Source organism: Ammodytes marinus (assembly GCF_949987685.1).
Source record: "Ammodytes marinus genome assembly, chromosome: 19".
NCBI lineage: Eukaryota > Metazoa > Chordata > Actinopteri > Uranoscopiformes > Ammodytidae > Ammodytes > Ammodytes marinus.
The window spans coordinates 15,291,447-15,318,200 of NC_137223.1; the positions used below are offsets into that span (position 1 = coordinate 15,291,447).

Here is a 26,754-nt window from a genome sequence, read left to right on the forward strand (position 1 = left end):
GAAGAACCATTGATAAAACTTAAAGACCCTGAACATGTACTTCATCAATCAGCTTCTTCAATAAGTAACGGTATCATACATTAACGTTTGAACAGTTTTGGTTATTTCAACTGAAAGATTTGTCAGTATGGCTGGGTGTGGCTAAGATGGCAAGAGAGGTGATGTCGCGTACCTCTGTGCACCAATCAGGATTGGGAAACATTTAAATCAACAGTTGGACTTTTTGCATAACTTTCCATGCCACTGTCTCTCAAATCGAGCCCTCCTGACAAACAAGTTAAAACATTAATAAATTATACCTTAAGGTATAATAAATAATACCTTAAGGTATATTTTTGATTCTTACTTATTTAGTATTTGAGCTTATAGAGAAGAACGTTAGGATTTCAAGTTTAGTTTTCAGGTGCCTTAAATTGTTGGTCGCTCATCAAATGCACATTTTTATTTTCAAATTGTGTGAAATTTGGCCAAACATAGGACATGTTTGTATGCTGTACCTTAAACTATATTAATAACAATAACTGTATACCCTTGCCACAAGTGTGAAGACTTAGAATGAAGTAGTTACATTTGAAGAGAGATTTTTAACTCATAATAAAGATTCAGACCATGGCAATGGCTTGACTGAATCTTTATTGACACCATTTAAAAAAAGCATGGCTTGAACCCTGTAGATTCTACCTTAATTATTACTTTAAAATATATTATTACTTGTGTTATTGCTGTTCATTAAAAATCATTGATGAGTTTTTTTCCATTTGCTTGCAGCTTAATTTGTGTCAAAGTCGTGGCTTCGCAGGTTCTGGGCTAAGTGTTGTTTCGGTTCACCATGACACAGAAAAGTACAATGTACTGCGGTACAAAGTCTTGCACACAAATACGCACACACAAAGTTGAGTCACATTCTGTATCTGAAATCCTTTCTGATTTTATAAGTAATTGCTCTAGTTTGTTATATCTGCCAGATTGGTGATACGTTTAATATTGGTTCCACAGTGCCAGGTAATATTGAATTGATCGGCTCCATTAAAGGAATAGTTCAGTATTTTTGAAGTGGGGTTGTATGGGGTACTTAGGCATACATAGAAAGTGTGTTACCTTATGGAGAAGGCGATCAGTTTAAGGATTTTAGGGGAGACGTTGCTGTAGCAGAAGTCAGCCTTGTACTGTTGCAGACATGGCCAGTTTTTCCTCCACATCAATAAATGCTTACCTAAAACCGAAATATCCATTCAATTCTAAACTGAGTTTTTTTGCCACAGCTTTAGTTTGTCTCCAGAAAGCCTTTTATGTTTGTTTTCTTTTGTCTCTTGAATAATCCACAGTAGCTCTGAGTCGAGCAGTTGATTGGCAGAGTGATAGACGAATAATCTTCTGTTTGGCGGCAAAATAATAAATAAAGCTGTGGAAAAATTGAACGAATATTAAGGTTTTAGGTATGCATTAATATATGTGGAGACATTTTTTTTTTCTTCTGGCTCTCTCTGGCTGACATCTTCTACACCGATGCCTCCCCTGAACTCCTTAAAGTGTCTGTGTTATTCTCCATCTCCATAAGGTAACATACATGCCTAAGTACCTCATACAACCCCACTTAAAAAATACTGAACAATCTCTTTAAAGTCAAATAAATGACCAAATAAATTCACCTTCAGTTCAGATATATTGTCCTATGCTAATGACACAGCTGTCTTTTTCAATTAGACATTGTAATAATGGATATGCAACCCTTTTTTCATCGCATTACTTCCTGGTTTGAATTGATCACCTTATCTGTAGTCATTTTTAATATTATTAAATTGCAACATGTGGTGTTGGTTGATAATTCCAACATAAATCTTTTATTGTAAGTCAACTAGGTGCTGAAGTGAAAGTGAATTTTCAGCCCTGACAGAATGGTTAATGAAAGAATTACAGACTAATAGTGCAACTAATTCTCTTTCCTCCCATTCTCCTCTCACGTCAAACACATTGTACAATTAGAAGAAATAAAACATAGTAGTCCCACTTGTACACAACATCATACATTAGTAGTCAACTAGAAAAAACAGTAAACACGGCCACATGTGATTAAAAAACGTCTAGAAGTTGAAAGTTACATTTCATCGTTTTACATCGTTGTAGCTCATGTTCTCCCTTAATGGGCGGACATTTCAGACTGTGTTATTTATAGAAAAAAATCACAACGTTCACATTTAGGACTCTATTTGAAGAGAGTTGAGGAGCATTCAACAAACCTAACAGTTCCCATTTTTAAGTAGCTAGTTAGTCACACGCAGCATGAGATTAAATACGCAACAGTTTGGAAAACACCTCATGCAAACACAAAATGTTTTGTTTCTGTCCTCCAGAGAGACGGGGCAGTCACTCCGAACATAACCAACAGAGCTTTGTTCCAAAATGTGAACTGCTGCAGATACGGGGGGGGGGGGGAAAGGGGGGTTCAGTCCAAGGTGGACTTTGAGATCTGTTTGTAGAGGGGAAAACAGTCTGTTCCTTTGTTGATGGAGAAGGCCTCAAACGTTTTGGTCCGTTGAATGCAACACAAACGCAGGTAAGATTTCCAGGAGATTTTTTTCTGAGCAGAATAAAAGAGTAAAACCTGCCGGCTGCCTTGAATGCTAATGAGAATGTTTTGTTTTGTATCATACTCACAATTTTTATCCGAACACACACACACACACACACACACACACACACACACACACACACACACACACACACACACACACACACACACACACACACACAGGAAGCCGAGAAAAGTGAGAGACCTATTATTTTTGGTCCCAGTCTGTGGCTTTTCAGAAACCAGGCTCTACACATGTCCATGTGGTGATACAGTTGGCACTTTCAACATTAACTATTCGGGTAGTGAGGAGCAGGGGAAGTGCTACCTTTCTGGCATTTCTCTGTAGCAATGTTTGTCCTCGTTAGTCTGCAGGCGAGGCTGAACGCGTACAGTGTCGAAAATACAGCCCCTGTCCTTCCACTCTCTCCTTTCACTTTCTCCTCCACCAGTGGCTTGGAAAGGCAATAAATATCAGTCAAAACAGTACATAACTAATCAAGTAATCTAACTTAGATGCTTCTCTGTTCCTACATGATGATGTCAGCCATTTGTCGACTTTTTTTAAAATCACATTTCTTATGGTACAAGAAAATGCCAATAGATGACGAGATTCAGGCCACTCTGACTGTGATTGTCTTTCTTTAAAAGGGTGTGTCTCTTTTCTTGTTACGCACTTGGAAGATTTTTGAACTTTTTCTGTGATTTTGGAGGAGTTGGATGCATTGGATTCGACTAATTATAAGTCACAGAAAGGGCAAAACCTGCTTGCTGAAAAAGATTTGAAAGCTACAAAATAGCCAAGGTGAAAGGGAAACTGGTTATGGTCCCCACTCCCTCTTCTGTGGTCGGTTATTTTCATCATGATCGGTCTCTATCAAGCTCTGCCGTTCTGTCTCGGATGGAATACAAAATATTGAGACGGGAAGACTAAGAGACTAAAAGCCACATCTGGAACAAGTGTCCTGTCTGTTATAACATGGCAGAAAACAGCCCAAAGCATTTTGGATGCTGCTGCAGCTAATAAGTCTCCTGTCTGTCTGTCTGTCTGTCTGTCTGTCTGTCTGTCTGTCTGTCTGTCTGTCTGTCTGTCTGTCTGTCTGTCTGTCTGTCTGTCTGTCTGTCTGTCTGTCTGTCTGTCTGCCTTTCCGATGTTCAGTCTTTATGTCCAACAGACTGATTCTCTATTGTAAACATTTAGATTCACATTAGTAGTAAAAAAGTTCAATTGTGTTACATCTTTCATGTTTGTGTGTATGTATGTGCATGCGTGTGGGAGGGCACATATGCATTACTGTAGGTAATGCTTTTGTGGGTGTGAGTGTGTAAATGCTGTTTCCTGTACACGTGCACACATGAAATAAAAGTGTGTAAATCTGTGCAACGCACCTGTTATTTAACATTCAACATGTTTGATGAAACATTAGAATAAAAACGCCTACTCATGCTTGAGTCCAGGGCACGACTTGCATGGAGCTTGCACCGGGGGGAAAAAGAGAAATCTTAGAAAAAAATATGTCTGACATTCCTATATCGGTAGCCTTGTTAGTAGATGCTTAGTCAGTTTAGTTGGAAATCCAGTGACATGTGAAGATATGTCTCTTCTCTTTGGTCGGGCATATCTGCTAGATTTACGGCAGCAACCGATTCGTACAGTAGCTTACATCCCTTTGGTTTCTTTCACTATGCAGATACCCAACAGCACAAGAGGGAGAAAAAAAAGCTAGTGACTCCTTATTGCGTCCCTCGGAGTGAAAAAAAATAAGAAAAAAGCTGTTGTTACCGGCACTGCCTGTCCTGCAGTTACGGTGTTCAACCACAAGAGGCCGGTGTTTCATCAGATACAGCAGGCGGGTGAAACAGGGGAAGCATTCTGACCAAAGCACTGGGGGGATTTGTAGTTTGAAACGCAGAATATCTCAGTGTCTTCATCATCCTGTCTACTTGTCATTGTCTTGGTTGTTATTTTATATTAAAAGACAGTTGGAGTAGTAAAAAGCAGGATGTTAAGCAGTGGTCATTGGTAAGGCAGCTCTCCAACAGTAAGCCCCTGGGCTTTACTTTGACCTGTATAAAGAGAAGAGCAGAGAGGAGAGTGTTATACAAAATATTGACTTACCCCCCTTTTTACTGCCTCAGTATAGATTTTAAAGTAAATGTTTATGTGAAGCTCTTAAACTACCACTGGCGTGTCTAATAAAGAAGACCTTAAAATAACCACGTAAAGAACATACAGTAAATATGTCACATTGTCAGACTGTGATATCTTATATAAGGAACAAGACAGAAGGTATAATTAAGGACAGTAGGTATTGAGAGGTTGTGGATGAAAGGCTCAGCAGTGCATTTGCTCAGCAACGTCCTTGATAAAGTGATTCCCTCTGGCGAACAAGCCGAACAACATAACGTGGCTGGATGATGACATCACAGGCAATTGTCTTGTGTATTTTAATAAAAGATGATAATACTCAAGAGACAGCTTAATACTCACATGGGTGGACTAACTTTTAATTTACCACCAAAATATTAAGAAATAAAAAGGAAAAAGCAGCAATGCTTACTATTTCTTTTTCTTTTGTTGCAAATTTGACTGTGTTCCTTGTAAGGGGTAAGTGAGATTTCCATTGGGACGGCACGGCTGATTTTATATCGGTCCCTGAGGCCAGAACCAATAAACACCAAAGTGAAGGGACAACAGCTGGGGAACAATGATAGCATATTGATGATGTTTGCGCGAGTGTGTGTGTGTGCATAAGTGTGTGTGCCTTAATGTGTGTGTGTACATTAATGTCCAAGCACGAGATGTCCATCAGCACATTTACGGTGTGTGGGTCTGTTTGTGTGTGTGTATGTGTGTGTGTGTGTGTGTGTGTGTGTGTGTGTGTGTGTGTGTGTGTGTGCACACGCACGCATTGATCTCTGTATTCATGCGGCAGCGTTATGTGCGTTGGAGTGTGTGTGTTTGCAGCCATTATCTTGGGGGTCGATGATTTATGATCTGTGCTATGGCTTCCACAGGGGACATATAAAACTACAGAATAGCCCTTTATTGCCTTTCTTCTTTGCGTAGTTCTACGTTTCATCCATCACTCTGTGTTTCTCTTCTTCCCCCGTCTCTCTCTCTATCTCCCTGTCTTTCTAGCTACTAGTTACTCGCCCATCTTGATGCCAGTTTCTCCTTCTCCACCTCTCTCTCTCTCTCCCTGTCTGTCTTTATCTCTCTCTCTCTCTCTCTCTTTAATTTGCTCTGGCTCTTTTTTCTAATAAAAACAGTTATTGATCACCTGTCTCCTAGACGTCAGTGGAATGGCCATTATTTCTTATTGGGCTCTTTTATGTCACAGAGGTGTAGCTTTTTCTTTTTTTCATTCGGTTTTGCTTGTCACTTTCCACAGGACGAATCGTAGTGAGATTGATGCTGGGCTAATTTAAGCCTGGACTTGGAGTCAATATGTGTTTGCCTATTGGCTCTCCAGACTCAAAATATAGCTTTAGGTCTCGATACAACTGGAACTCTCTGTTTGAGTCTCAGGGAATCATCATATAGACTAGAATCTTGCAATAGTACAAAATGAAAGCCTCCATGATATCAAAACCTATTCATGAGGGCCGAGGGGGACCCTTTTCAGCCAACGTGGGGTGAAATGTCTGATTATGATAACATAGCTTCGACATTGAACGTCATCTAGGATATAAGGGCTTTCATAACACCCCCCCCCCCCCTACTTTATTTGCCACGTGTGAGGGCAATGATAAAAAGGTACAACGGTGATGACTGATGGGACCTTGGGCTGATAAATGTGAGCCCTTATGCTGATACAGCGAAAATGTGCTTTCTATCACCCTTGCTGCAGAGCTCCAGATATCAAACGCAGATGAACACTGTATGCTGTTGACGGAGGTGTTGAATATATGACCCATCAGCCCACCTGACCTGAGGATCCGGAGTGGATTTCTTTGCCGTTTGGAAGATTCACGGAGGCGAGCTAACGAAAGCCTCATTTCTGATCATGACTTATATACTATGTCATTTTCACCCTAACATTCAAGACTAATGTTGTGAGTATGTGAAAAGAAAAAATCATCCGAACAGTTCGACAAAATATATATAGTTTTTCTTTTTCTTTTAAATGACTTCTATACTCACATGTACATGGGCTGTAGTTGAAGGTGGGAGGTCTTCTGGGGCCCCTGGTAACCATAGGAGTCGAACCCACCTATAAAGTCAACTGCACAAAAACACCACCAATTAAAGAACGGAGCTCCCGCCACAGATGATACATTGCATTGGGCCTCCTACACCTACATGGGGCTCAACAGCACATTCACTACCAGAGCCGCTACCTCTAGCACCGCTGCCCTAGGAGCTAATCAGGGTTGGAGTTGTAAGGCTGCATGAAACCTCTCTGATGCAAGTCTAATTTTTCTATTTTTAGCAGGAAGACTAAGGCTTGTGCAGCGATATATTTATGCCGGGAGAATACGCTTACCTCCTGAATTATCTAGGATGGCTCTACATATTCCCGGGCTGAGGAGCTGCTAGCAGGTGGTTGCTCTCCTTGTACTGAGGCAGAGAGAGCCTGGACTTCTGAAGAAGAGGAAGCCATGGTATATATACTGTTTTCACTTTGATGTTGGAGAGCTCATGAAAGGCTACTACCTAGCCTTGATCAGCAGGATACTTTCTTATTTATCTAGTGAGATTTCATAACCTCAAGTACGACGCGGAACGTAGCTGTCACCGCCGAGATGAAAGTAGCTATACTTGTGGCTTTGGCCTGCAATCAGCGGGGATATACATCCAAATACCTTAAGGCAATTTAATTCACCAATGAATGCGTTGATTAAACTGACTAGTCTGCGTGTCCCTGAGTTGTTATGTATTTATATATACTGTATATTTACATCTCATGATAAGTAGTGAAAATCATGCGTTAACTTTAAGGGAATAGTTTCTCTAGCTGAGGATAGTATCTTCACATGTAACACTTGGTATGAAAGCAAAAAAGGATAATTATGCCTTGATCTCTTTAACAAAATGCAGAAGCACGACTTTAACTGATTACCAAAGAATTGGTTAAGGAAACATTCAGCATGAAAATGATTTGCCTTTCTTTATCACAGCATTGCTTCAAGTCTACGAGTCGAGGCATCTGTCTCACATGTTTTTTTTCTTTTTCCTTTTAATTCTGTTGAGTTTATGTAAGAAGGATTCCTAACGAGACCCTGCGTCTTGGCTGTGAGTTTTCCCACTTTCTTAATCCTCTCAATGCATTTGTGTAATACTTTGATTTCACCACGCTGATAGGCTTTGTCTTGCAGCTGTTTGCCTCTACCGCAGCAGTACTGTGATGTTTTAAGGCGTATTCGTCTGGTTACAGCTGTTTCGTCAGACAATGCAGAGCCACTGCCTGCGCTTGATGTGCTTCTTTCTTTGTGCGGATCCTTTTATGGTAGGATTGGCCTGGTGCGAACGGTGAGGCTTTCCTGCTGATTCATGCTGCAGTCAAATAGTCTCGGCCGAGCGTCTGCCATACTCAACCCTTTGAACACTGGAGGAAATGGAGCCTCTAACCTTGTCATTGTGTGGACTATCAAAGCCATAGCGTCCCAATTGAAAAACTCCGATATGTTATTTATGAGACCCAGGTTTTTTAACAATGAGTGCATAAGAACATGAGCAGTCTGAGCCGCACACAGATGTCCTGATTTGTAATGGTGAAATCTCTTGATTATAATTGTGTTTGGTTATTTTCTAGTTGTGAATGTTGACGGAAGTGTCCTCAATGCTTACACAAACAATGACCATACAAAGATTGCAATCTTTTGGCTTGTGTGTGCGCCTGTATGCACATTGTTCATGTTTGCATGTTTGAAGAATCTGTCGGACACATTTGAGTAGTGGCGAGACAGATAAGACACAGGCACACACACCTACACACACACACACACCTACACACACACACACACACACACACACACACACACACGCGCCTGGAATAATTATCAGAGTAATAGTAATTAGCTTTCTCAGCAACTCACAATCTTCATTGGTCCTCAGTGAGTATTAGCTTCATCACCCAAGGCACATTTCCCAACAAAGCTCCCAGATTATTGTTTAGTCTCCAGACTGCATAACCGCACTGCGCTTGCCACAGCAACATTCAAGTTAACACTCGGCAACACAAAGCCAAACATTATTCCGAACAAAACGAAACATTCGCAACATAAAAATAATGCATGTGACCTGGCAAACATATTTATTAAGCCTTAACAGTGGCCTGAAACCTCAGTTTGAATCTGGATGGTTTCTGATGGCATCAAACAAATCACATTGTTTGTTGCATTGACATATGGTATGTGTATGTGACATATTTTTCATAACAGTGAGAAAAAGCAAGATCAAAGAGGGGAAAAAAACAGAACAACCAAAATTGTTCTCACTTTGGCAGTAAGGAGTGTGTCTATGTTGGACTCCATCACTCATGGAAAGAAGCTAATCGAGAAAACAGGTTTTCTTGGCCTTTAAACAAGAGATTGATTGATAGAGGTTAATAATTTCAAGCTGCTGCCCAAAGATTTCAGTTGCAACAGCAAAGATAAGAATGACGTAACTCGTAAAGGTCCAAAGCAGCATTTAACTCCAGATCTTTTTCATCTGTAGCTGTTGTTTAGTTCCAACAAACTCTCTCCCAGGTTGCAAAAACAAGCAGTGCCGAGAGCCAAGGGCCGAAATACAACGGTTGAGCAAAGGCCAAATAATAACCGTTAGACATTAATTATTTAGACATGGAACAAATGGCATTTTAGGTTTCCTGTCATCACAAAGCGTATTCAAATGCAGCGTTAAAAAACCTCTCATCTCACAATAACCCCTGAAACTCAATTATACTGCATTAGAAGTGGGATGAATACAGTGTAAAATCTCTCTCAACTGTTCACCATCTCATGATTTTTTGTCTGTTGTATTTATCTGTGACCTCTGAACACAGAGGTGGTCGATCTCAAACCCCCCCCCCCCCCCCATCTGCTTTGGGCAGGAAGGAAAGCAGGAAAACTTGTCCACCCTCAGCAATATAAACCATTTCCACTGATCCAGTCTGCGTTTATTACCTGTCAATATTTATGTGGGAAGCAAACAGCATCCCTCAGTTCAGTGTTGAATAAGACATGCTAGGGTATCGATCTTTCCGCAGAACGGCTGCGTCTAGTTTAATGGAATAACTAAAGTGATGGCCTCAGGTAAATTGGCTCATTGGAGTTAATGCTCACAGACACACATTAAAATACCACCATCGCAGAATTTACATGTTGATCTCCCTCAAGTGTCCTTATCTGGTACTGGTATTACATAGTACAAATGCTGACTAAATACTGCTCCTAGTCAATCCCTTCCCAACCAACATGGTTGTAATGAAGAGCCGCTGTACTGCTGACAGATTGAAAAAAGAAAAGAGATGTGTTGTATTATTTTCCTTATTTCTATCGCTCGGTGAGGGCGGTTGAAATAGTTAAGTATGTGGGAGAGAGGGCGTAAAGATAAAAAAGCAACTTTGATGCAGCAGTCCTCATTCTATTCTCTCTTGTCTCTTTCTCTGCGTGTTACTGTAAATGAATGAGCTGCCGACTGCAAAAGCTGTAGGCTACAAGATTCACTTTGTATTCTGTCGGAGGACAAGTGAAGGCCCTCAGTCCAAGATGCTTTTATTCAAAGCTGCTGCTTAGTTCCCACAACAATGAACTAGAGGACGGATAGGCAAGTAAAGAGGGATGGAGAGAAAGGACAAGACGAACAGACAGAGTTCCCTTTGAAACCTTGATTCTTGAAGCACCATTCACATGAACTTCAACCAATCAAATCTACTGTACCAATTTTGTTCAATCACAGCCGTCAATCAAGCTTTGGAGTTGTTTACATGTTAAGGCATTGAGCATGGGGCTGTAGTAGGAGCGATACAGAATATCTAAAGATCAAAAGTGCAAAGAATACATTAAACAGTGTTTATTTTCTCTAATGTAGGCTGCAGTTTTTTTTATCAGTAGGTATTTAACTTGTTACTATATATAGTATAGTCACTTTAAAACAGCACTCTTGGCAACTACTTTGCCCTGTACTTGATTGGATTTGGGGAAGTTTACACTATGGTAACCCAGCGTTACCTGAGATAGACGAAAGCTGCCACATTGGTGAGTTCTCATCCTTAAAGCCTTTTCTTTGGTAAGTTTTAATGGGGGAATACACTATTTTAAAATATGTATGTACATTAAGCAGCCATAACAAGTGTTATGTTGAAACCCAAACAATTGTATGAGACTTTCTCTACTAGGTCTCCCTGGGATTAACTAACTACACTTCAATAAAAGAACAGCTTAGGTTTATTATTTGGTTTATATCACTTACATTGACCATACAATTACAGATGTGTTATTGTATTACTTCTTCACAGATCATCCACTGTAAAGGATGCCAACTTTTAGGGTCTGCTGTAAAATGTGATGGAGTGCATGTGTGTGACTGTCTGTACTTACAACTATCCTCTTCTTCTGAAATGAGCTTGACCACATAGCAGGCGTAGATAAACCCCATCAACTAGAGACAAAAAGAGAAGAAGAAACAGAAGGATGGATTATTCTTTTGTTCAAGTCAGACACAGACAGACAGAGCAAAAACAGATAAAATAGGTGTTGGTGTAAATGGAGCAGAACAGCTCTGTGGTATTTTGCTCAGAAATAGAGCACTTGAATCAATGGACACACACATGCGCACACGCACACACACACACACACACACACACACACACAAATAGGTCATGGCATTTTCAATGACAACCACAAGGTTAGCTTAAAGTTCAATGGTTTCAGAGCTATGCTGATACTGTTTTAATACACATCTTCAAACCTTACAACCATAATACAAAACAATAGGAACTGTCACAACCACATCTCTATTATAGAGCTGTGGATTGACATTACAGAAGTTGTGATTACTGAAAAGGTATTCTCAGCATTGTTCTCCCTAATGCTCTTACCACCGCTTGAAGCCATCCACAGTGCATAGTTTTTCAGTGGCGCAATTAATACCGACAGTAAAAAAACAAAATACCATTAAAAGTGTCTCTGTGTGTTTGCAGGTGTTTAGAAAGTAGTCCACACAAGCTGAACACCTTTGCTCTCTGATCTGCTCTCCCATTGGCTGCCTGTTTCCAAGGCGACATGCAGAAGGTGGCTGATTGGAGACAAGACGCAGGAAAGTGTGGTCAGTGTAAGATCGGCTTTTCAGTGACTCCCTTTTTTTATCTTGCGATGATAGAGGGAAGAGCGATGGAGAGAGATAAAAATGTGATAAGAGAGAAAGCTACAGGCAAAGTGATGGAGGTATTGGTGGTTGTTGTGAGTAAATAAAGAGGCTTTGCTGTTTGAATAAAGCTTTAAGTGTAGGACAAAAATGACATTGACCTGCTTGATATTCTATTGACTACATGGACACATGCCAGCACTAAGTCATGCACAAGCATGTAAACACACAGGGAGCTGCAACTGTGAGCAACTACATTTGAGATTCAGTGTATATCTCAAGGTCTTGACCTCATTTAGTCTAAATAATGTTCAGCTCCCAAAGCACCTCTCCTCCCTCCCTTTTTCTCCTATTTTCTCTGCCTCGCACTATTTCCCTTCTGCCTTTCTTCTTTTCTCTTCCTCCTCCATCTTTATTTCCTTCCTTCTTAATCTTTTTCCTTTTATTTTCCCTCCCATCGCTGTCCATTTCACTTTCTATCGCCTCTGTCTCAGTAAAAATAGATGAATTATAAAAATACAGTGTTTTATTTTGGTGAGGGGGCGGGGGTGCATTTACTTGAAGCTGAGCCAAACAGAAGTATACATGGTGATGACAAAATCAATCTTGGGTACAAAGGAGGCTTCATGAATTAGGAATGAGGAGTTTTGTAGAATGCCTTATTTATTTTACATGCCACACAGCTGGAACCTTCATCTCGACGGTAAAGTTCATGAGTGCTGACACTACCTGTTCAATTGACAGTATATCCATGACATCCTTTAAAAAAATCAGTGCTTAAGTAATTGTTTTATGAATATACCTATTCATCAATTTCATTCGCCTAACTGACAAAAAGGCTAAAGCGATGATGCGTTAAATAAGTGTTGACTGAATATTTCAAAATAAAGGCATTCACAAAAGAATAGGGGAGACCAAGGTAATGTGAGACATAGGGTAATGTGAGACATCGCCTGTATCTAGGCAATGGAACACATTTTGGTCATGTGGGCATTATGTTTTCAAGCCCCTCCTATTTCTCCTTGTCCATGAAGGCGAGGACTTCGTGGTGCTGTTGTAAGCATGTTTTTTTTTCACAAAAATATATTTTTTGCATGTAAAAGTAAATTTTATTGCTGTCAACTTAACCAACTGTTGTGCCAAAGCAAATTGATTCAACTTCCAGAGGAAGTTTTTTCTCAAATTGTGGTGGTGGGCTGAAGTGAGACAGATGCTGTGGGGTAAAGCGAGACAGTGTCTAAGCCCTTATTTAATGAATCAGTTATATTTAAAGTAGCAGGGAGACTAGTTTGAATAAGACAAAAGACAATGCAGGCCAGAGGTGGGGGTAGAATGGTTGAACGGGTGTCAATATGATTTATTCAATGAATGATCCCTATAAATCCTGTCTTCTGACCCCCAGACTGTGTGTTAATATAACTGCTTTTTTCTGTTATTTTAATGTTAATTATAACATTATGAAATATATATTGTATTTGATCAGAGTTACTTTCAAGTGTTTAGGAAAGAAATGTGCTTAATTGACCAAACCCCATGATTCTGTTAGTAGTCCGACATTAGTTCTGGAATATGTGGTTTTCAAGCTGGGATTCTAACTGTTACAACATGTGTTGTTATGGTAGTTTCAGAGTGGAAAAAGTATGACTTTAGACTTTATTGTCCCCAAGGGGAAATTCTTTTTCACATCACATGTACATTTATGGATCAGTTTACCCCCTTGATTCCTCTGATCGGTCTCAGTTTACCCCTAAGCTGGGGTAAAGTGAGACACAAGACAACTTTTTTTAAAACAATAATATTTTCACTGCCCTTCTTCCTGAATAAATTCTTATCATTTCCATTGCTAGGAAACTTCCTGAATTAATGGGAAATGTGTAGATTTTACTGATAAATCATTTCAGCTCGCTTAGAGGGGAGCAAGTGTAAAAAGTGTCTCACTTTACCCCACTCTCCCCTACCTTTAATTTGGTAAAGTTAAGATGACCTCCAGCCAGAGAGAGCCTCTCCTGTCCCCTGCCGCTGCAGACTGGAGACTTTACATTTTACGAAGTCAACAATTTTTTGTTTAAAAGGGAGTTTGGGAGAATGTTCTGTCTCATTCAGTAAAAGCTGAAGTGGGGCCCTGCTCTGTCTACTGAAGGCTCATTGCCTCTGAAAATGACTTTTGGGTGCCGTTTTGTTAGTACCACTGAGCAGAGTAGAGTGCAGGGAGCTGTGCCGCCCTGCAATAGAGAACACTTGATCAGCTGTGACAGAGTGCGCTTCTCTGCACATCAATATCCTGTTAATATTCTGGATACTCAAGTATTCCAGTTTGTGTTACTGCATGTTACCACGATAATATCCTGTTTACAATAAGTCTGATTCAGATCTTTGCATGACTTGAAAAAAACCCAAATAAGATAGCCAGGGTGCACCGATATTAGCTAAGGGGCTGTGAGGTGTATCCGTCTTATCTTGCTTATTGTTGGAGTCCTGGGTCTGAGTATAGGTTTGGTGCCTGAAGTCATGTTTAAACTTTCCTGATAACTGTAAAGCATTTTGAGTTTTGCACGGCCAAAAAGACAAAAATATTTGTATATATATAAAATTACATAGTAAAATAATATTCTGGAACATATGTTGATATGACTTAGATTTTTTTTTATACGTTTTTAAACATGCACATCTTTTCAGTGCCCAGTGCCATGTTTAGATGATAATGATACGGACATTCTCCTTGAAGGTACCTTTAATTATTTATTTTCTATTCTGTAATAATTTACTCTAGGCTAAACTGACAGTATTCAAATTATTATATTGACACCAAGTGAAATGAGAAAGCAAATAAAGTTAAATGAAAGTATTACAAAGGGTTTAGTGTTGGAGAAATTAAGCATTTAGAATTTGGTTTGCTTGCTTAATTAGTATTACACATATTTTATACAATACTATTTAAGTCGGTGCAAATGCTTTCATTGTTGAAAGTTTTGATGGTCCACTGTTTTTGTGTCCACTGCTTTTCATCTCTTACTGTTTAACTTGATTCTAGTGAAAGCGTACACTCTCTTCAGGAAATGTATCCTTTTATTGTTTTAACATATTTCTGAGAAGCTAGTGAATAAATAAAAAATAATAATGTTGACTCAAAACACACACACACACACACGCACGCACACAAAAGAAAACAATGACAAAAAGTGTTTTAGTTTATCCCGTTTCCCGTCTTTACTGTTGAAAACATTTCCTCCCTGGTTTGCACCTTCTGTCTGAATTTGGATTGACTGGATACAAGTGAGCTGCTTCACGGTTTCCCAGACGGACACCTTTTTTCATTTTGTCTCTGGATTAGGGGTTACCTAGTTACGGCAGCAAAACGGAAGGATGTTTGGTGTGACGAGTGGAAATGGAAATGGAAATAGCCCCACTTCAGCATGGGCAGGATACCTGCTCTGATCAGCCTGACAAGCAATGACTACTAACTTCACCACTTCACCTCACATAGGCTTGTGCCTCATTCAGAGCAGGAACCAATTTATTCACACTATCCCAGGAGACGGGAGGACAGTTTTTCTCCCATTCCCTAAACATGCTGTTCATTGGTTTTTTGCTGCCGTGGTAAACATGTGGTTAGCTATGCAACAATGGGTCAGCAAAGTAAGGCAGGGAGTAATGAAAATCCTAGAAGACTGTCAAATGTACATGTCCTTGCCTCTCCAAAATAGTTGGCATCTTTCCCCTTCATAGGTTGAACAGAATGTTCTAAACAAATGTTTGCAATGATAATGAGTGCAAAGTAATTTTTACGCACTGCAGATCCACACTCTACTTTTATAGTGTTTTCTATTTATTAATGTCATTAATCTTTTTAACCATTTTGGATTAGGCTGATGAAAAACATTTGTGCAGGTATCTATTATCAAAATCTTAAACAGTGTTTGACCAGATGATGGCTCTAGATTAGTTCATACTAAGGGAGACATTAATGGCTGCACCAAAAAAACCACAAATGTGATCCTCCTGGAGGAAGAATCCCCAAAGTGATTGGGAAACATCATCTGGGGACCATTAACGCCTGTACACAATTTCATGACAATCTGTCAAATAGTTGTTGAGATATGTGTGATGGTCAGAAGACATTGCAATCCCTAGAGGCACACAACAATGCAAAGATTGCATTTACAGGAGCAATTCGAGATAATCGAATCAGTCCGGCAGTGAAGTGAGAACATATAATGGATATTATAACCCAAAATGATCAAGAATCTCATAAAAAGTGTAGGTCTTGCCACGTGGCAAGAAAAACGCTATTAAATGCGAAAAAAAATAACCGAGTCATCATTCTCTCCTACAATAATCAAGTCCCTAGAGGTCCCTTAGTAGAGATTCTCAGAACACCTGGAAGGTTTGAACAGAGCTCGGGGAGAAATTAGCTGAATGTCAAACAGCTGTTCGACAGGGAAGGGAGAAACTTCAGTGTGTGTTCTGCATAGCCTGAGAACAAAAATTTGTTATCATGGGAGTAGACCTTTTGAGAAGAGCAAGGACAGATGCCATGAGGAAGGCAGTTATAGGTCAGTCACCCAATGACGCAGTTTGCCCTCTGCCAAGGAGGAAGGTGAGGTTGCATTTTGCCAGAACAATCACAGGGGGAAAAGGGCTGATGCCACCTCTCTCAAGGTTTATTCCTCAAGGTTCGTAAAATCCGAAACAGCTACACGAACAGGTTGATGTACGACTAACATTTCAGATGATCTAGGCGTTATTTAGATCCATAATGAATTCATTCCCATTTCCTGTGTCTTTACACCTGCAACCTTCACACTCACAAATCTTGCATAGTGCTTTTCTGCCTGCGTGATAACCTTGTTTGTGTTGGATGCATTACTCTATCATGAAATTGTATTACTCTCAAATGAGAGAATCCATTAAAGCAGCATTGTTCTTCCGCAGACAAATTGTGCTGGGATGAAGGTGTAACGTTCACTGGATTAAATCTGTGTTTGTACAGGTGATTCCGGCTGAAACTAAAGAAAATATTTTGTTCCAGATTGTTGTCCCTGTTTGCTCCGTTAATAATTTGTCATGCAAATATTTTTGGGTCAAATTAAAAAAAATGGCTGTGCTACAACAATTAGCAATCACTTTCATCTCAATTTGTTTGGGTTGTTTGTTGCGTGTGTGAAAATGCAAATAATTTACAGCAACAACAACGTAATTGAGTAAAATCCAGTTTAAACCTTGCTCACACTCACAAGATGTTTGTTTTCCATCTAATGTCACAGCTCTTAATTGCAACAATTAGCTTTCATTTACAATCTGTTTGTTGCAGGCTTTTCTTCAAATGATTGAGGAAGTTCTTAGCGGTCTTAATTTAAAAAAAGAAAAGAAAAAAGAAATGGGAGGTTTAGCTTAATTCATCAAATATATGATTAGTGCTGTAAAGCAGAGCAGTTGCCTTGGTAGACTGACATTCAATTCTCATGCATTGTTCTCTTTCCTTTCTCTTCCCTGATCTTTGAATAACAACAGCTATCGTAAACCAATTCAGTCCCAGTGCTGCCTCCGTGAATAAAATTTTACCTGACATCAACTTCAGCTAATGAAAATGAAAATAAAAACAATATATGATGTGCTTAAGACCCAATGTCTTGAAGGTGTGATTTTGATTGTGTATTTTGTAAATAATATCTTGTGTCATTACAGTCAGTGTAAAAGATGTTCTTGCCCTCTAGGGACTTCCCCAGATGTTGTATCCAAATGGGTTTGATGATCCCCTGACTTTTCTTCTATAGTATTTTATACTATCATCATTTAAAAAAACAAACATTTGACTTCATTAGAACCTAATTACATTCCAATTACCTGCAGCTGTATTTTGTGCTTATTACAAATGGTATCATGCTACCACACTAAAGATGGTAGAAATTACATCTGCTAAACATTAGCAGGTAAGCATCGTTAGTGTGCGCATATTAGCATGCTGATGTTAGCATTTAGCCCTAAAGCAGCACTGTCGCTGAAGTACAGCCTCAAAGAGGTGCAGCACGGCTGTATATTATTTGCCTTAATAGCAGCATTATTTGCCCTAATAGCAGTTCCTTGTATGCTCTCTATTTGTATCGTGCAAATATTTGGTGTACAAAAAAAATTCTGTAGCTTAAAAGTTTTCAGGTTGCGCAAAGGATCGCAACTGTCTTTAGAGTTTATCATGCATGTTGGTTGAAGGCCAATTAGACAGAATTATTCACCACGTTGTACTTTACACCCGCAATGTTAATAAGCGTGTTGATATTGTTCAGTATTTAGTCTAAAATGTTTGTAATTTGTACACTTTCACTCATAGAATGCTCTCACGTGTTTATAATAGGTGTAATAGGATTATTTTCATCACATTAACCTGTAAACATTTTATGTTCAAGGTAATTCAGCAGTGTGCAGTGGAGGGCTGAGGGCATTGTTTCAAGTGTATCTTTCCAATCAGAAACAACGGTAGGCGATTTGGCTGATTACTTCTTCCACCCTGGTCGAAGTCACACTAATCACTGCACAGTAGACCACTGAGCCAGTGGGAAGCCTCACCTTTGATGTTTTTTGGTTGTGAATTTTTTTTTAATATATCACTCGGTCTGTGCTATAAGCAGGTAAATTAAGGCTGAAAAAACTGATCACAGAAAAATACACCTCAACCCCACTGTGCAACAGTCTGGCGGGGATGGCATTAGCCTACATTTCACAGAGGACTCTCTGGATCTCCCTGGAGAAGCCTTATGCTCAGTCCTAGTGCAGATCGTCATACTGTGTGTGCACCTAATTGTAAAGAAACCCCTTCGTGTTTTGCAGTTTGGAAAACTAATCAGTCAATTAACTCTTCAGAAATAACAGTAATTACCTGTAAGTGTCAGGCAGCAAAACAATTAGCTTATCATTTATAAGGCAGTTACTCATGCACTAAATAATTAGAAACTAGAACTAAAGGCCCTTTGGACATTTCCATAATTTCTCCGCAACTCGTTCCTCATTCTTTTGTCCCTTCGTCCATGTTCCACTCCCGAATACTTTCCCTTCTCAATATTTAGCATCAGAAAGGTTTTTATTGCCAGACAGATGTTGGCAGAGCAATGACAATGCACAGCAGACACAAATAATCAGACTCCACAAAAGCATGTATCCAACAATGTACTTACCACAGAAAGTGATAGTGGTAGCTTTCAATTTGTTTAATATGAGAATAATTATCATGATATCTTATACTATAACTTAATACATTGATATAGGACGCAGAAAGAGGCTCAAAGACATGACTGATTGCGAATGTTGTTTGACCAAACATCGAAGTAGGACAAATAGGGTCAACTGATGCGCCCTGATCCACAGACAGTGTTTTCGTAAAGTCTGGAGGATAGGGAATGTGGTGGTGTGTGTAGAAGAGACGCTCACACAAACTCACACTGCTGATAGTAGTAGCAGGACAGATAACCTGAAGATGGAAGAAGCTGGGTAATTTGCTAAAATTATGAAAACATCTCTTATCCCGTGTAGGAATATATCTTCACATGATATGGTGTGCGTCCCGTATACCTAAACTTCTACAACAGATGGACCTATAACTGCAAACAAGAGACAAAAGGCAGTGAGCCAGCAAACCGGTCCATCACATATCCAACCAACCTACCACCCATTGCCAAACAAAAAGCATGCCCTATTGAAGACCTTGGCAGCTGAAATGCCTTAGTGGCTTTCCTGACTTCCACGCAATGTTCAGCCGCATCATCATTTGAGATTTCTTTATCCTGTCCATCCAAAAGTGTCTTGATATCTGTCAACCTCGGCACTCGCCAGTCACAAGTGCACCCTCTCAATTAACCAGCCAGCTAACAAGTGAACATGCAGAACACCAGTCACTTTATAGTCCAACCCAACCCAACCAAACCAAAACCCTTAACGCCTCACCTACTCAATCAGCCCGTCGACCGGGTTGAACGTAGGTTACTAAGGACCCTGACAGTGTTTCCACCAATTACAGTGAAGCAGCCAGCCAGTCAGCCAGTGCACCAGTCAGACTGTTGTGTGTGTGCTCATGGAGCATGGCAGTGTTTCCACACACCAATTACAGCCAGACAGTGGTACGGCTGTGTGGTGGCTTGGCACTCGGCCACACTATAAGTACCACTATATCGATTGACAGAGAGTGCACGAGGAGAGGCCAGCGAGAGAGGGACAGTCAAGCTAAGTTAGGGTGGAGGATGCATGAGTGAGAAACAGACTGAAACTCCCAAACTCTTCTTCTCTTTTATAGTTGGTATAATAACGCACGTAGTCACATTAGAGCGTAGGCCTGTTTGTTGTGTGTGCGTTTCTATTCATATGCATGCGAGTGAGCCCGGGGGAATTACCCCAGCTACAGTACAGGGGAGACTGGGATGTAAAGTGACAGGCCTCCCTCATTTCAGCTCTTTATTCCTCTCTCTATGCTGTCTCTCCTGATCCTGCTAATTATCGCAGTTTGACAGCACAGGAGAGGAAGAAACACAAAGGGCGAGGGTGAGAGACAATGAAATAGGACAGAGGGAGCAGATAAGAGATTCACACAAAAAAAGAGTAAGAAAAAGCATCTCATCCAGCTCGTTCTATGTTAATAAGGGTATGAAGTTGTTAACTTAATGGAACCTAGATGTTTGTTTTTTTAAACCACAGAGTTGCATAATCACTCACAATTCCCTTGCAACAGGCTAAGAAGCTGGCATGGTTGTAATACATTTTAGAATACATTAAACCTAATGTACTACTGATTGTAAGTGTATAGAGCATCAATTGAATAATTGCCTTCATTCAAAGGCACTGTGGCGCGCACACACACACACACACACAAAGCACATAATTTAACTGCTGCATGTAGCCTATTACAACCCTGAGCATGTACAGCAGATATTTCAATTAAAACCAAAAGGAATTCAATATTTTGGTAAATAGTTTTTCTTTCTTTCTGAGAGTTAGATGAGGCATCAACCTCCAAGGGTAAAAGACTATGTGCAATGTGAAAATACATGCTCATGATGGCGGACCCAATACATCAATTTGTTCTGCTGTTCACATCAGCTCTGCAGAACATTTTTGCGTCGTCCAGCTCCTAGTTTTTTTTTAAATAGTTCAGTCTCCAGAAGAAACAAGAAGCCACAATTCTACTTCTGATACCAAACGGCAGACAGAAAACGACAGCGACTAGCCATTGAACATTTAGCAGTAAAAGAGCCAGATATTTCCCCAAGGTGTTGGTGGAGAGACCATTAAACTACGAGGAGAATGAAAGCTGGGCTTCGACTTGTTGGGTGGCCAGAGCCTCGACTCCAAAATCCAAATGAATTTTTCATTTTCATTTCATTTAACTTTTATTTATCCTCGAGAGACCAATTGAGGGGTGACCCTCATTTTCAATGGTGTCGAGTTCAAACAAATTCCAAGGAAAAACAACAATGCATACACAATATTCAATGCAAATACATCAAATACACAACAACAGGTGAAGAGAAGAAAAAAACAAAAAACAAAAAAAACAATTGAAACATTTACATAGTGGTGAGGAGTGGCAGCAATTAAAATGAAATTAAATGGGTGAAAGTACAATATAGCCTAATTAAACCAGTTACAGGTAGAGTTTGGCAGATTTAAGATAGTTTGTTTAAATTGATTAAAGGATATGAAGGTATTTAGTTTAATTTGTTGCTGTAAATTGTTCCAGGAGTCGGGGGCACTGAAGCTAAAAGCTGTCTTTCCCAGCTCAGACCGGGCTTGTGGGACATAAAGCATGAGCATGTCAGTGGAGCGGGTCTGATAAAGCCCATCTGAAATTTGCAACATTTCTGTTAAATAACGAGGAAGCTTCCCGGTCAAGGCTTTGAAAATAAAAATATGCCAATGTGCATCACGTTGGGAGTACCACCCAACCTTTTCATATAAAAGACAATGGTGTGTGTCATAAGCATCTCCTGTGATGAACCTTAAAGCAGAGTGAAAAACAGAGTCTAGGAGTTTAAGACATGAATGAGATACATGCCGGTAAACCACATCACCGTATCAAGGACAGACATAAAAACTGCCTCAATAATCCTTTTCCTACTAAATAAAGGGAAGGTGGTTTTGTTCCTATAAAAATAGCCAATTTTTTGTCGTAGTCGACAAACAAGATTTTTTATATGGAAATTAAAAGTGAGTTTATCATCTAACCAGATGCCGAGATATTTGTACTCTGTGACTCTTTCAATTAAAAATCCATTCTTTGTAAAAACATTAAAATCATTCAAATTTGTAGTTCTTGCTCTGGAGAAACACATATGTTGCTTCCTTCCTACTGAATGTGTTAATAAGAAGCTGTTTTCTAACCCATTTGCCAATGTTGTGTTTACAGCTGCTTTCACTGCATCTAAGTGTCCAAAAAAATAATCAACTAATGCTGGAGTCAGAGTCAGTGTTGGATTCACTATGTGTTTGCCCAACTTAGCTTAAATACTGGCTGCAAATCTAGCCAGGTTCAGCCGTAAAGATTGAGAAGCCGGCTTTGCCTAATAACAGTTGCTAAACTCGGATTTGACTGTCAATTTCCATTCCTTTCACATTGGTTATCCGGTATAACATTTTCAAAGCGACTCACCTTTTAAATCCTGTATCTTTTTCTAAATAGAGCCTTATCTATGTTCTTTACCTTTGGTCACTGACCATATGTGTACCGAAAGCCAGGCTAACTGTTTGCCTGTTTTTTATCAGGGCTACATATCTACAGCACTATCCACGGTGAGCAACAGGTCACACCTATTATGACTTAAAGGCGGTTCAAAGCCGTAACCTGAGATGTCAAGTTTGAAATTTCAGAGCTAAACTCGTATTTTAGCTAAAAATACTTACAGCCAGGAGTATCTGCAGCGAGGAGTGAGCCACCTCTATGAACTGGAAGTCCATCAGACAGCCAGCTATAGATATATATCGGTGGTCCTCCGGGGCCCAGGAGGGAGGAGGGCTGATGGGTGTCACCCTGCACCCCGGGCCGTTCTCCATCCACCAGGAGCGATGCATGGACAGATTGAAGGTCAGGACAAGGTCAGAGTCCTGGCAGGGTAGAGTAAGATGGACAAACAGGAGAAGGAGAGAGAGAGAGAGAGAGAGAGAGAGAGAGAGAGAGAGAGAGAGAGAGAGAGAGAGAGAGAGTTGAATTAAATCCTCAGACATAAGGCAGATCAGCAACAAGACAGCAGCAGCAGGCGGTTTGTCAGGGCAGGTCTTAAACCAAGTTTTAATTAAAAACCTCAAAAAGCTGTTTGTCATATCGAGGTCTGTGAGATAGATAGAGGGAGAGATGAGAAGCGAGGCGAGGGCTTGGCTCTAGCTATAAATAGATCTCCAGACTTATAATTCCAATGATCTGGGATCACTTAGATCAGATATGAATAAAACACAGGCAGGGTGACGATGAAGACAAATAAGTGAGGGAGCGAGAAGAGTAATTGGAGGTGGCCAGAGGGATAAAAAGAAAAGAGGCAGAAAGCATAAGTTGAGAGAAGCTTGGTTAAAAAAAAATATATTAATTTTCCTTTATTTAACATCGAAAGATCAATTGAGGGGTGACCCTCTTTTTCAATGACGTTGAGTTAAAAATACATACACAATATACAATGCAAATACATAAAATACAAAACAAGCTGATAAAGAGACAAAAACAATTAAAACATTTAGATCAAAATGGGTGGAGCAAAACAGTTATAGGTTGGGCAGATTCAAAATAATATGTCTACATTTGTTAAAATATATGAATGTAGCCTATGTATTTTAATTTGATGCTGTAAGTTAAAATAAAAAACTGTTAAGTAACTTAACCGTTTCAGTTTCAGGCAACACGGCTATGATTTGCTCTCCCGATTTATTTCTCCTTAAGCAAGAAAATCCCAAAACTCATGGAAGAGAGAGGCCCATTAATGTGAATGTGGCAACATTACCAAAGGACAATAGCAATGTCACTCAATATAATCCAATAGCCACACAAGTACTGGATGGATTGCTAGAAAGACTTCTGTTAAGACGTCGAAAAGTCCCAGAGAATGGAGCTGATTTACTTTGGTGATCCCCTGACTTACGCACTTGATCTCCACCATAAGGATGACATGTTTTAGTTCAAAACTAAAACATGTCATCATGGTTTGCCATGAAATTTATTTAAGATATCCAAATATCTCTATCTACAACTTACAAGATGGTGTGGCATAAACAAGAAGGTAAATACTGTGTATTTATGGCCCTTAGTGGCTTGTTGTTTTGCAGATATGCATTTTCTTCTCTGTGTTTGCTGTTTGTCCACCTCAGCATGCCATGAGCAGTCTATCACTGGCAGAGATAACTTTAATTTAGAGCCAGAAGCTGCAAAGAACAGCACAACTGACAACAAGAAAAATGAAAAAATAAACATTTATTTTTTTTCCAATTGTACTTCAGAGGAGAATACATTTAAAAAAGACCACACAGCAATGTAGGTAATCTTCTTTGGCTTCTCCTCAGTCCTCTTAATTATAAAAAGCCTGAAATAAATAAAGTTACTGTAGTCGTCGTTTAGGGTTTATTAAACATATTAACGACTCCACTAAGGAAGGAGAGACATATATCATTCCACAGTCATGAAGACCACACTGACACACGCAAACACACTAAAAACATGCTCACAAATACACATATTACACACATACATGTTCGCTCATGCACTGCTTTGTCACTATTCTAATGAAAAGCCTTCATGTTCACACTGAAAGCAAAAACGACCTTAAACTAATTTTCTTAATTTTTCCTGTGGTATGGTAACATAACAAGATATCAGAAAATGTATATATCTTAATCTTCTTGTATTTGTCTGTCAAACCCAACTTACTGCCTGTCCATAGAAAGTCTGCCATCTGTGTTTTTGAGCCTAATGGTAGAATAATTTTTTTTTTAACAAAAATATTGGACATTGCTATAAAAAGGTACATTTTACAACTGAAGTTTAAACACTTTCAATAGGAATTTTTTGATTTGATGTGACTTATTCTTGCGAAAACACACAAATAGCAGATCATTTAATAGAACCAAAGACATTCAGTTCTTAGATCAACAACGTCTGCTTCTACACTGTGTGCTCCAAAATGTCTTCATCTTTACCTGTCCCTCTCATTCTCATTGTTTCTCCTCGTCCACACTTGACTCCGTCACCTCCCTCCGTATTGTTCTCTCTCTTAATTTTTTCACTGTTCTCTCCTCTCCTATTAATTTACACTGCGGTCTCTCTTTTGTCTACCCCCCGTTTTCTCCCCTCTCTTTTCTTCCTTGGCCCCTCTCTATTTCAGCGTAATGAGTAAATGCCTCATTAGCGCAGAGCTCTGATTAATGCCTTCTCTCCTTGTTGTGCTCCTCTTTTCTTAATGAGTAAAATCTCTTTAAATTTCTCCCCAGCTTCCTCCCCACCGTCACTCTCCCTCGGTTAGTCTCTCACTGTCACTCCCTTGCTCCAAATGTTCCTCTCTTCGTCTTTTTTATATTTCTTTACTGTTAACCGTTTCGCTGGAGTTCACGTGCTCTCATTGTCTCTGTGAAACGGGGTTGGGGAGGGGAGACAATAATTATTATAGTACAGTCTCTATCAGTGCTTTTGTAATTAGCCCTCTGGAAAACACACACACACAAGCTAACAAATAAGTAATTATCAATGATAAGCTGAATTTGGCAAGGTGTCATAAGGGCGGGGTGCACTGCTACTTTAAGGACAAACTCAAAACCTACCTTTTTAGTCAGGCTTTTTAATAACAGAACTTATTTGTTTGATCTTTTAGATCAAACAACCTACTGTTTTTATCTATCTTTTATAGCCTATTTTAATTATATATGTAGTCTGCTTTTATTTTCTATGTTATTTTTTCTCTTCTATGTATTATTTCTAATGATTGTTTTTGCGTGTATGAATATATTGGGGTGTGTCGTGGGAGCGGGTGTTTTTTTTTTTTTTTTTTTAAGATATTTTTTGGCATTTTTATGCTTTATTGACAGTGTAGAGACAGAGTTGAAATGGGGCCGAGAGGGGAGTGACATGCAGAGAACGACCGCGGGCTGGAATCGAACCCGGGTCCGCTGCTGGCCGAGACCCATGGGGGGGACGCCCTACCAACTGAACTTTTTTTACCATACAGACATGAGAGTGGTGTGAATCTTCTCGTTAGACTCTCTGCAAGAAAGCAAACAAGCGTATTTCTCAAAGTTTCAAACTATTTCTTTAACTTAACTATAAAATCTATGACAACGTGGTACATGGTTTCACTACGCCACATCGATATTAATAACTCACATCTACCGACAAAACCAAAAAGGCATTTTTCTATTTCCATTCTGCTATGTCTGAGGATCCTATGTCTAGGCATGCCTTCATTGAGGTGACAGGGTCTATATACATAGCTTGGAAACCAGACTAGTGCAAAAAATATAAAACGGCATTATCTCCTTCCTATTCATTCAGCAGCAGTGAATCGCCACAACACCACTCTGCCACCACAAATGGAAAAAAAACACACACACACACACACACACACACACATTCCATGATCTCCAGTGTGCTAGTTGAGGATCATGCACCCATGTTCTCAGGTCTTTGTCTCTGACTGTGGGCTAGTGCCGCTTCAATGAACCACATCTGTCTTCACCCTGCTCTCTCTCTCTCTCTCTCTCTCTCTCTCTCTCTCTCTCTCTCTCTCTCTCTCAATTTCCCCTCAATTTCCCACTTTGCTATTTTCCTTTGTCCTCCTCTCCCAAGAGATGGAGGGATGGAGGAGAAAAAGCCCACTGAAAATGTTATTTCAATTCATTCCATTGGCCTGATAATTAAACTGAGGCAACCAAATGTCAAAAAATG

At 39.7% G+C, this 26,754-nt stretch overlaps 1 protein-coding gene across 2 annotated transcripts in view; it reads right to left on the reverse strand.

Annotated features, from left to right (window-relative positions):
• Positions 1–6,712: 6,712 nt before the first annotated feature.
• Positions 6,713–26,754, reverse strand: part of nkain2 (sodium/potassium transporting ATPase interacting 2) — a gene marked incomplete at both ends in the record, with an annotated part of 61,467 nt that continues 41,425 nt past the window's right edge. The window contains 3 exons of one of the 2 annotated variants that reach the window (XM_080047695.1): positions 6,713–6,798; positions 11,099–11,159; positions 22,743–22,943. In XM_080047695.1, coding sequence (XP_079903821.1) covers positions 6,713–6,798; positions 11,099–11,159; positions 22,743–22,943 — 348 coding nt within the window. The remainder of the gene's footprint in view (positions 6,799–11,098; positions 11,160–22,742; positions 22,944–26,754) is intronic. The other variant, XM_080047696.1, reaches the window with a different exon arrangement.